Here is a 10,946-nt window from a genome sequence, read left to right as displayed (position 1 = left end):
CATTTTGGGCTTCGTCCTTGGGGTGTTTGGGATTTTGGGGTGCTCAGGAGTTTGGAGTGTTCAGGAGTTTGAGATGTTCAGGATTTTGGGCTGTTCAGGATTTTGGGATGTTCGGGATATTGGGCTGCTCAGGATTTCAGGGTTCTCAGGAGTTTGGGGTGTTCAGGAGTTTGAGATGTTCAGGATTTTGGGACATTCAGGATTTTGGGATGTTCAGGATTTTGAGGCATTCAGGATTTTGGGACGTTCAGGATTTTGAGGTGTTCAGGTTTTTGAGCTGTTCAGGATTTTCGGGTGCTCAGGATATTGGGGTGCTCAGGATTTCAGGGTTCTCAGGAGTTTGGGGTGTTCAGCAGTTTGAGATGTTCAGGATTTTGGGACGTTCAGGTTTTTGGGCTGTTCAGGATTTTGAGGTGAATGGAAGCTGCTGCTCCCAGATCCCTCGTTCCCAAAGCTTCGGCCGCGGGGCAGAAGCTGCTCCGACGTCTCCCGGTGTCCTCATCCCGGTCAGGTGTCACCCGCTGGATGTGTCATCCCCCCTCCCAAAACATTCTGGGCTTCGTCCTTGGGGTGTTCGGGATTTTGGGGTGTTCAGGAGTTTGAGGTGCTCAGGATTTTGGGGTGCTCAGGAGTTTGAGGTGTTCAGGATTTTGGGGTGTTCAGGATATTGGGTTGCTCAGGATTTCAGGGTTCCAAGGATTTTGGGGTGATCAAGATTTTGGTATGTTCAGGATTTTGGAAGTGTTCAGGATTTGGGGGTATTAAGGATTTTGGGATGTTCAGGATTTGGGGCCTTCAGGATTTTGGGGCACTCGGGATTTCGGGAGTGTTCAGGATTTGGGGGTGTTCAGGATTTTGGGATGTTCGGGATTTGGGGCATTCAGGGTTTTCGGACGTTCAGGATTTTGAGGTGTTTAGGAGTTTGAGGTGCTCTGGATTTTGGGATGTTCAGGATATTGGGCTGCTCAGGATTTCAGGGTTCTCAGGAGTTTGGGGTGTTCAGGAGTTTGAGATGTTCAGGATTTTGGGGTGCCCAGGATATTGGGCTGTTCAGGATTTTGGGGTGTTCAGGATTATTGGGGTGTTCAGGAGTTTGAGGATTCTCGGGATATTGGGTGCTCAGGATTTCAGGGTTCTCAGGAGTTTGAGGTGCTCAGGATTTTGGGATGTTCAGGATTTGTAGCGTTCAGGATTTTGGGGTGTTCAGGTTTTTGGGCTGTTCAGGATATTGGGGTGCTCAGGATATTGGGGTCAGGATATTGGGCTGCTCAGAATTTCAGGGTGCTCAGGAGTTTGGAGTGTTCACGAGTTTGGGATGTTCAGGATTTGGGGCATTCAGGGTTTTGGGGCCTTCAGGTTTTGTTCAGGATTTTCGGGTGCTCAGGATATTGGGCTGCTCAGGATTTTGGGGTGCTCAGGATATGGGGCTGCTTAGGATTTTGGGGTGCTCGTGAGTTTGCGATGTTCAAGATTTGGGGCATTCAGGATTTTGGGATGTTCAGGATTTGGGGCATTCGGGATTTGGGGGCATTCAGGATTTTGGGGCATTCAGGATTTTGGGGTATTCAGGATATTGGGGTGTTCAGGATATTGGGGTGTTCAGGATATTGGGGTGTTCAGGATATTTGGATGCTCAAGATTCTGGGATGTTCAGGAGTTTGGGGGTTCTCAGGCAATTGAGGTGTTCAGGATTTGGGGTGTTGGGGATATTGAGGTGCTCAGGAGTTTGGGGTATCCAGGATTTTGGGGTGCTCAGGATACTGGGATGTTTAGGATGTTGGAGTGTTCAGGATTTGGGGTTCTCAGGATATTGGGTGTGCTCAGGATTTTGGGGATGCTCAGGAGCTTGGGGTTCTCAGGATTTTGGGGTGCTCAGGAGCTTGAGGTGCTGGGGATTTTGGGGTGTTCGGGATTTGGGGCATTCAGGATATTGGGGTGCTTGGGATATTGGGCAGCTCAGGATTTTGGGGGGCTCGGGATCCTGGGATGCTCAGGATTTTGGAATGGTCAGGATATTGAGGTGCTCGTGAGTTTGGGGGACCTAAAGGGGGTCAGGGAGCCAAAGGGGGGCAAGGGGGGATAAAGGGGGATAAGTGGAGACAAGGGGGGAAAAGGGGGTGTGAGGGAGGGTAAGGGGGGACAAAGGGGGTTAAGGGGGCAGAAGGGGGGATAAATGAGGGGACAAGGGGGGGGAAGAGGGGGAAAAGGGGTGTAAGGAGGGGCTGTAAGAGGGTTAAGGGGGGCGGAAGGGGGGTAAGAAAAAGTTAAAAGGGGACAAGAGGAGTAAAGGGGGTGTGAGGGGAGACGTGAGGGGGGCAAGGGAGGGGTAACGGGGGTAGGAGGGGGATAAAGAGGGGGTAAGGTGGGGACAAGGGGTGGGGTGGTGGACTGGGACAGAGGACATGCAGTGACACACGTGACACACACGTGACACACGCCAGGGTTTATTGCCACGGCCACAGCGCCCTCGGCCCCCCGGCCCCACCGGTCACTCTTCGGCCAGTTGCCAGGGGTCAGCTGGTCACACGGTGTCCCCAGGGCTCAGTTGGCCAGCAAGGGGGTCCTGGTGTCTCCAGGGGTCAGTCGGTCACCACAGTGTCCACGGGGGTCAGTTGGTCACCACAGTGTCCACAGGGAGTCAGTTGGTCACCACAGTGTCCACAGGGGTCACTTGGTCACTGTGGTGTCCCCAGGGGTCAGTTGGTCACCACAGTGTCCACAGGGGTCACTTGGTCACTGTGGTGTCCCCAGGGGTCAGTTGGTCACCCGCAGTGCCTGTGGGGTCCGTTGGCCACTGCGGTGTCCCCGGGGGGTCAGTTGGTCACCACAGTGTCTGTGGGGTCCATTGGCCACCGCGGTGTCCCCGGGGGTCAGTCGGTCACCCCAGTGTCCCCGGGGGTCAGTCGGGTCACTGTGGTGTCCCCAGGGGTCAGTTGGGTCACCGCAGTGTCCCCGGGGGTCAGTCCGGTCACTGTGGTGTCCCCAGGGGTCAGTTGGTCACCGCAGTGTCCCCGGGGGTCAGTCGGTCACTGTGGTGTCCCCCAGGGGTCAGTCAGCCACGGCACTGTGCTGTTGCCAGTGCCCCCCCATTGCCGGTGTCCCTGTTGGTCACTCTGCCACGGTGGTGTCCCCCAGGGCTGGCCACTGCCAAGGTGGTGTCCCCGGGTTGGTCACTCAGCCACAGTGGTGTCCTGGTGGTGTCCCCAGGGTTGGTCACTCCACTCATGGTGGTGTCCTGGTGTCCTGGTGGTGTCCTCAGGGTTGGTCACTCATTCATGGTGGTGTCCCCAGCATTGGTCACTCATTCATGGTGGTGTCCTGGTGTCCTGGTGGTGTCCTCAGGGTTGGTCACTCATTCACGGTGGTGTCCTGGTGGTGTCCCCAGGGTTGGTCACTCATTCATGGTGGTGTCCTGGGGGTGTCCCTGGGGTCAGTCATTTACCCACAGTGGTGTCCTGGTGGTGTCCCCAGATTGGTCACTCAGCCAACAGTGGTGTCCTGGTGGTGTCCCCAGGGTTGGTCACTCATTCATGGTGGTGTCCTGGTGGTGTCCTGGTGATGTCCCCTGGGTTGGTCACTCATTCATGATGGTATCCCCAGCATTGGTCACTCATTTCACGGTGGTGTCCCTGGTGTCCTGGGGGTTGTCCCTGGGTCAGTCATTTACTCACAGGGGTGTCCTGGTGGTGTCCCCAGGGTTGGTCACTCAGCCACAGTGGTGTCCTGGTGATGTCCCCAGGGCTGGTCACTTCATTCACGGTGGTGTCCCCAGCACTGGTCACTCATTCATGGTGGTGTCCTGGTGTCCTGAGGGTGTCCCTGGGGTCAGTCATTCAGCCACAGTGGTGTCCTGGTGGTGTCCCCAGGGTTGGTCACTCACTCATGGTGGTGTCCTGGTGGTATCCCCAGGGTTGGTCACTCACTCACCGGTGGTGTCCCCAGGGTTGGTCACTCAGCCACAGTGGTGACCTGGTGGTGTCCCCAGGGTTGGTCACTCATTCATGGTGGTGTCCTGGTGGTGTCCCCAGGGTTGGTCACTCATTCACGGTGGTGTCCCGGTGTCCTGGGGGTGTCCCCTGGGGTCAGTCATTTACTCACAGTGGTGTCCTGGTGGTGTCCCCAGGGTTGGTCACTCAGCCACAGTGGTGTCCTGGTGGTGTCCCCAGGGTTGGTCACTCAGCCACAGTGGTGTCCTGGTGGTGTCCCCAGGGTTGGTCACTCACTCATGGTGGTGTCCTGGTGGTATCCCCAGGGTTGGTCACTCATTCATGCTGGTGTCCCGGTGTCCTGGGGGTGTCCCTGGGGTCAGTCATTTAGCCACAGGTGGTGTCCTGGTGGTGTCCCCAGGGTTGGGTCACTCAGCCACAGTGGTGTCCTTGATAGTGTCCCCAGGGTTGGTCACTCATTCACGTGGTGTCCTGGTGGTGTCCCCAGGGTTGGTCACTCATTCATGGTGGTGTCCTGAGGGTGTCCCTGGGTCAGTCATTTACCCACAGTGGTGTCCTGGTGGTGTCCCCGTGGTGTCCCCACGATGTCCCTCAGCGCTGGTCACTCAGCCACGGCCGTGTCCCTCCTCAGCCTGCCCCTGACCACGGTGCCCAGCCCAGCGTGCAGCCCCTCACTGGGCCACGTCCCGGTGTCCCCACTGTCCCCCACTGTCCCCAGTGTCCCCCCTTGCCCCCCGTGGCGTCCCCGTGGCGCGTCCCCACGCCGGTCACTCGTTCATAGCCGCGTCCCTCCTCAGCCTGTCCCTGACCACGGCGTCCAGCACGGCGTGCAGCCCCTCGCAGGCGCGCTGGGCCATGTCCAGCACGGGCTGCAGCCGCTCCTGGTGCAGGCGCGGGCGCTCAGCTGGCACAGGGACAGGTGGCCCGAGGCCGGCAGCGTGGCCACCACCAGCGGGGCCCCCCGGCCGCCTCCTCGGCCGCGCTCAGGTCGGCCAGGGCCAGGGGGGGCCCCGCGGGGGGCTCGGCCAGCCCGGCCGAACCGGCCACCCACCGCCCCCCGCATGGGCACCCCCGCGTCCAGCAGCGCCAGCCCCGCCGCGCTCACGCTGGTACCCAGCTCGCCCCCGTCCGCCTGCAGCACCTGGGGAGGGGGAAACGGGGTCAGGGCACCCCGAAAATACACCCAGACACCCTCCCAGCTCGCCCCCGTCCGCCTGCAGCACCTGGGGAGGGGGGAAGCGGGGGTCAGGGCACCCCGAAAATACACCCAGATACACCCCCAGCTCGCCCCCCTGTCTGCCTGCAGCACCTGGGGAGGGGGGAAACGGGGTCAGGGCACCCCGAAAATACACCCAGACACCCCCCACAGCTCGCCCTTGTCCGCCTGCAGCACCTGGGGAGGGGGAAACGGGGTCAGGGCACCTCGAAAACACAGCCAGACACCCCCCCAGCTCGCCCCCTGTCTGCCTGCAGCACCTGGGGAGGGGGGAAACGGGGTCAGGGCCACCCCGAAAATACACCCAGACACCCCCCCCAGCTCGCCCCCGTCCGCCTGCAGCACCTGGGGAGGGGGAAATGGGATCAAGGCACCCCGAAAATACACCCAGACACCCCCCCAGTTCGCCCCTGTCTGCCTGCAGCACCTGGGGAGGGGGGAAACGGGGTCAGGGCACCCCGAAAATACACCCAGATACACTCCCCAGCTCGCCCCATGTTTGCCTGCAGCACCCTGGGGAGGGGGAAAAGGGGGTCAGGGGGCACAGGGCACCCCAAAAACACAGCCAGAGCCTGAGGGACCATTGGGATCTAACGGGACCAACACAGATCCTGAGGGACCCCCAGGATCTACTGAAAACCCCCCCCCAGAGCCTGAGAGACCCCCAGGATCTCCTGAGGCTCCCCCTGGGACACCCCTGGGACCACCCCAGGGTCTCCTGGGATCCCCCCCAGACCACCCTGGAACCCCCCCAGGGTCTGCTCCTGGCACCTGACACCCCCCACTCTCCTCCCCGCTGGGACCCTCCCCCAGACTCTTCTGCCTCCAGATTCTCCTCCTGGGACCCCCCACCCCCAATACGTTCCCCATCGAGACCCCCCCCCCCCCCCCCAAGACATCCCGGGATCCCCCGGGACGCCCCCGAAACTGTCCCCCAGACCCTCCCCCCGAACTCACCTGGACGTGCACGTCGATCTGGGAGCGGGGGTACAGGTGGGTGAGCACGGCCCCCTCCAGGACCCCCCGGAGCAGCAGCGCCCGCTCCCCACGACCTCCGGTCCCCCTGGGGGGGTCTCCGGCGCCGCTCGCCGCCCCCCGCGAACGGGGCCGAGCTGCAGCGGCAGCTCAGCAGAGCCCGGTCAGGGGGGGCCTTGGCCCGGGACCCTCGGATCTGGGGGGAGACAGAAACGGGGGGGGTCAGAGAGCGGGGGGGGTGGGGGGGGCAAACTGGGACCCCCCAAAGCAGGGAAGCCCCCGGAGAGGGTGAGGGGAGAGAGCCAGGGAGAGAGTTCGGAGGGAACACGGGGCGGGGGGGTCACAATTCCCGGGAGGAGGGTCAGGAAGGCCCCGGGGGGGCTCTCAGTGCCCGGGGGAGGGGGGCAGTCGGGATCAGGGGCACAGGGCACCCCAAAAAACACAGCCAGAGCCTGAGGGACCATTGGGATCTAACGGGACCAACACAGACCCTGAGGGACCCCCAGGGACCACTGAACCCCCCCCCAGACCCCAAGGATCTCCTGAGGCTCCCCCTGGGACACCTCTGGGACCACCCCAGGGTCTCCTGGGATCCCCCCCCAGACCCCGCGGGGAGTGTCCCAGCCCCGCTCACCTCGTGCGGGCCGTACACGGCCGCCAGGACCTTGGTGTTGCCCTGCTCCAGGTAGGCCGAGCCGTCGGCCCGCGCCAGCACCCCCAGCCGGGCCCGCACCTTGCGCAGCTCGTCCGGGCGGCGCCCGTCGGCCCGAAACCCCCGCGTCCGACACCAGCTCCAGCCCCGCCATCCCGGTGCCGATGCCGGTGCCGGTGCCGCTCCCACGTGGGCCCGGAGACTACAACTCCCGGCGTGCCCCGCGCGCGGCCGTTGGCGCCGACGGTCGTCGCGAGTGGGGGGGCGGCGGACTACAACTCCCGGCGTGCAGCGCGCGCGCCGCCCGCCAATGGGGCGGCCACGCTCTCCCGTCACGCTCCCCCGGCCGAGGCCACGCCCCCAATGGCGCAATCCCCGCCGAGGCCACACGCCCCCGGCGATGAGCAACGTCGCAGAGACCACGCCCCTCTGGCGGAGACCACGCCTCCGTCCGCGGTCACGCCCCCCTCCCGACACGCCCCTTTTAAAGGCCCCGCCCATCGCCCAGGCCCCGCCCTCTCTACCGGTGGCGGTCGGCACCGGGCGGGACCGGAGCGACCGCAGCGCCCCCTGGCGGCCGGGGCGGCACCGGCGGCACCGAGCGGCCCGGGCCCGGGCACCGCCGGGGCACCGCCGCCCCTCCGCCGCGCGGGACCGGCACCGCCGGCACCTACCGGGCCCTTCCGACCCCGTACCGGTGCCCCGGTCGGGCCATGGCGGCCCCGGCCACCGGCGGGTTCCAGTTCGCCATCGACCGCGGCGGGACCTTCACGGACGTGTTCGCCCGCTGCCCCGGCGGCCGCGTCCGCGTCCTCAAGCTGCTCTCCGAGGACCCCGCGTACCGGGACGCGCCCACCGAGGGCTATCCGCCGCGTCCTGCAGGAGGTGCGACCCCCGGGACACCCCGCGGGAACTCACCGGGACACCTCGGGACACCCCACGGCAACCCCGGGACCCCCCTACGGGAACCTTCTGGGAACTCACCGGGCACCCCGGGACCCCCCACGGGAACCCTCTGGGAACTCACCGGGCACCCCGGGACCCCCCCACGGGAACCCTCTGGGAACTCACCGGGCACCCCGGGACCCCCTACGGGAACTCACCGGGCACCCCGGGACCCCCTACGGGAACACACCGGGCACCCTGGGACCCCCCCACGGGAACCCTCTGGGCACTCACCGGGCACCCCGGGACCCCCCACGGGAGCCCTCTGGGAACTCACCGGGCACCCCGGGAACCCTCTAGGAACTCACCGGGCACCCCGGGACCCCCTACGGGAACCCTCGGGACACCCCACGGCAACCCCGGGACCCCCTACGGGAACCTTCTGGGAACTCACCGGGCACCCCCGGGACCCCCTACGGGAACTCACCGGGCACCCCCGGGACCCCCTACGGGAACTCACCGGGCACCCCGGGAACCCCCTACGGGAACTCACCGGGCACCCCGGGACCCCCCTACGGGAACTCACCGGGCACCCTGGGACCCCCCACGGGAACCCTCTGGGCAGCTCACCGGGCACCCCGGGACCCCCCACGGGAGCCCTCTGGGAACTCACCGGGCACCCCGGGAACCCTCTAGGAACTCACCGGGCACCCCGGGACCCCCTACGGGAACCCTCGGGACACCCCACGGCAACCCCGGGACCCCCTACGGGAACCCCTCCGGGAACTCACCGGGACCCCCCACGGGAGCCCGCAGGACCCCCGGGAACCCTGGGACACACCCCGGCAAACTCCCGGGACCTCCGGGACACCCAAGACCCCCCCGCCACGGGAACCCACCGGGAAGCCCCGGACACTCCGGGGGGAACCCACCGGGATCTCTGGGAGCCCCGGGACACACCCGAGTCACCCCACGGGAGCCTCTGGACCCCCGGAACTCCCCCCCAAGAGGCCCTCCCAGGGACCCCCCCCCCCCCCAAGACACTCCCGAGACTCCCGGGAACCTCCCGGTTTCCCCCCGGGAACCCCCGAGACACCGAGGTCACCTCCCTGGGACCCCCCGGGACCCCCCGGGACCCCTTCGGCAACCTCCTGGAATCCCCCCAGGACTCCGGGATCTCCTCCTGTGGCCCCTCCCCACTGGGACCCCTCTAGACCCCCCCCCAAGACCCCTCCCCCCCCCCCCAATCTCCTTCTGGGACCCCCTACCCTGTATCCTCCCGATTGGGACCCTCTGGGACACCCTGGGATCCCCCCAAGGCCCTTCCTGACCCCCCCCGGATCCCCTCCCGGGACCCCCTTGAGTCCCTCATGCGGCCCCCTCTGGCCCCCCCCTGAGCTGGGGGGTCCCTCGGTGGGGCTGGGGGTCCACAGTGGGGCTGGGGGTCCTCGGTGGGGCTGGGGGTCCACAGTGGGGCTTGGGGGTCCCTCAGTGGGGCTGGGGGTCCACAGTGGGGCTGGGGGTCCGCAGTGGGGCTGGGGGTCCGCCGTGGGCCTGGGGGTCCCTCAGTGGGACTGGGGGTCCGCAGTGGGGCTGGGGGTCCGCAGTAGGGCTGGGGGTCCTGCAGTGGGGCTGGGGGTCCCTCAGTGGGGCTAGGGGTCCACAGTGGGGCTGGGGGTCCCTCAGTGGGGCTGGGGGTCTGCAGTGGGGCTGGGGGTCCGCAGTGGAGCTGGAAGTCCACAGTGGGGCTGGGGGTCCCTCGGTGGGGCTGGGGGTCCGCAGTGGGGCTGGGGGTCCATAGTGGGGCTGGGGGGGTCCCTCAGCGGGGCTGGGGGTCCGCAGTGGGGCTGGGGGTCTGCAGTAGGGCTGGGGGTCTGCAGTGGGGCTAGGGAGTCCCTCAGTGGGGCTAGGGGTCCACAGTGGGGCTGGGGGTCCCTCAGTGGGGCTGGGGGTCCCTCAGTGGGGCTGGGGGTTCTGCAGTGGGGCTGGGGGTCCCTCAGTGGGGCTGGGGGTCCGCAGTGGAGCTGGAAGTCCACAGTGGGGCTGGGGGGTCCCCTGCAGTGGGGCTGGGGGTCCGCAGTGGGGCTGGGGGTCCCTCGGTGGGGCTGGGGGTCCCTCAGTGGGGCTGGGGGTCCGCAGTGGAGCTGGAAGTCCACAGTGGGGCTGGGGGTCCCTCGGTGGGGCTGGGGGTGGTCCGCAGTGGGGCTGGGGGGTCCCTCAGTGGGGCTGGGGGGTCCCTCAGTGGGGCTGGGGTCCGCAGTGGGGCTGGGGGTCCCTCAGTGGGGCTGGGGGTCCGCAGTGGGGCTGGGGGTCCACAGTGGGGCTGGGGGTCTCTCAGTGGGGCTGGGGGGTCCCTCAGTCCAGCTGGGGGTTCACAGTGGGGCTGGGGGGTCCGCAGTGGGGCTGGGGGTCCGCAGCGGGGCTGAGGGTCCCTCAGTGGGGCTGGGGGTCTGCAGTGGGGCTGGGGGGTCCATAGTGGAGCTGGGGGGTCCACAGTGGGGCTGGAGGGTCCCTCGGTGGGGCTGGGGGTCAATAATGGGGCTGGGGGGTCTGCAGTGGGGCTGGGGGTCCATAGTGGAGCTGGGGGTCCACAGTGGGGCTGGGGGTCCCTCGGTGGGGGCTGGGGGTCCACAGTGGGGCTGGGGGTCCCTCGGTGGGGCTGGGGGTCCCTCTGTGGGGCTGGGGGTCCATAGTGGGGCTGGGGGTCTGCAGTGGGGGCTGGGAGTCCCTCAGTGGGGCTGGGGGTCCCTCGGGTGGTGGGGCTGGGGGTCCACAGTGAGGCTGGGGGTCCATAATGGGGCTAGGGGGTCCCTCGGTGGGGCTGGGGGTCTGCAGTGGGGGCTGGGGGTCCCTCAGTGGGGCTGAGGGTCCACAGTGGGGGCTGGGGGTCCCTCAGTGGGGCTGGGGGTCCGCAGTGGGGCTGGGGGTCCATAATGGGGCTGGGGGGTCCGCAGTGGGGCTGGGGGTCTGCAGTGGGGCTGGGGGTCTGCAGTGGGGCTGGGGTCCCTCAGTGGGGCTGGGGGTCCGCAGTGGGGCTGGGGGTCTGCAGTGGGGCTGGGGGTCCATAGTGGGGCTGGGGGTCCGCAGTGGGGCTGGGGGGTCCCTCAGTGGGGCAGGGGGTCCACAGTGGGGGCTGGGGGTCCCTCGGTGGGGCTGGGGTCCCTCTGTGGGGGCTGGGGGTCCATAGTGGGGCTGGGGGTCTGCAGTGGGGCTGGGGGTCCATAGTGGGGCTGGGGGGTCCCTCGGTGGGGCTGGGGGTCCTCAGTGGGGA

At 66.4% G+C, this 10,946-nt stretch overlaps 2 protein-coding genes and 1 long non-coding RNA gene across 3 annotated transcripts; 2 read left to right on the top strand and 1 right to left on the bottom strand.

Moving 5' to 3' along the window:
* The first annotated feature begins 2,439 nt into the window (after positions 1-2,439).
* LOC135403902 (uncharacterized) lies at positions 2,440-4,611 on the top strand. The gene is made up of 5 exons (XR_010425527.1): positions 2,440-2,771; positions 2,831-2,932; positions 2,964-3,165; positions 3,697-4,353; positions 4,483-4,611. It is a non-coding gene; the product is annotated as an uncharacterized LOC135403902 (long non-coding RNA).
* Positions 4,612-4,646: 35 nt separating this feature from the next.
* EXOSC4 (exosome component 4) lies at positions 4,647-7,030 on the bottom strand. Its single transcript, XM_064638252.1, is given in 8 exon segments — positions 4,647-4,840; positions 4,843-4,901; positions 4,904-4,994; positions 4,996-5,088; positions 6,121-6,207; positions 6,209-6,334; positions 6,773-6,916; positions 6,918-7,030. Coding segments are annotated over 8 exon segments (753 nt in total). The 5' UTR covers positions 6,945-7,030; the 3' UTR covers positions 4,647-4,714.
* LOC135405679 (basic salivary proline-rich protein 1-like) lies at positions 6,955-8,889 on the top strand. Its single transcript, XM_064640314.1, has 2 exons — positions 6,955-7,046; positions 7,281-8,889. The coding sequence occupies exons 1-2, from the start codon at positions 6,955-6,957 to the stop codon at positions 8,887-8,889; spliced, it is 1,701 nt and encodes a 566-aa protein (XP_064496384.1).
* Positions 8,890-10,946: the final 2,057 nt, after the last annotated feature.

The sequence above is a fragment of the Pseudopipra pipra genome, chromosome 1 (genome assembly GCF_036250125.1).
Source record: "Pseudopipra pipra isolate bDixPip1 chromosome 1, bDixPip1.hap1, whole genome shotgun sequence".
NCBI classification, from domain to species: Eukaryota; Metazoa; Chordata; class Aves; order Passeriformes; family Pipridae; genus Pseudopipra; species Pseudopipra pipra.
Note: the sequence above shows the minus strand (reverse complement) of the source record. Positions and strands in the feature narration are given on the sequence as shown.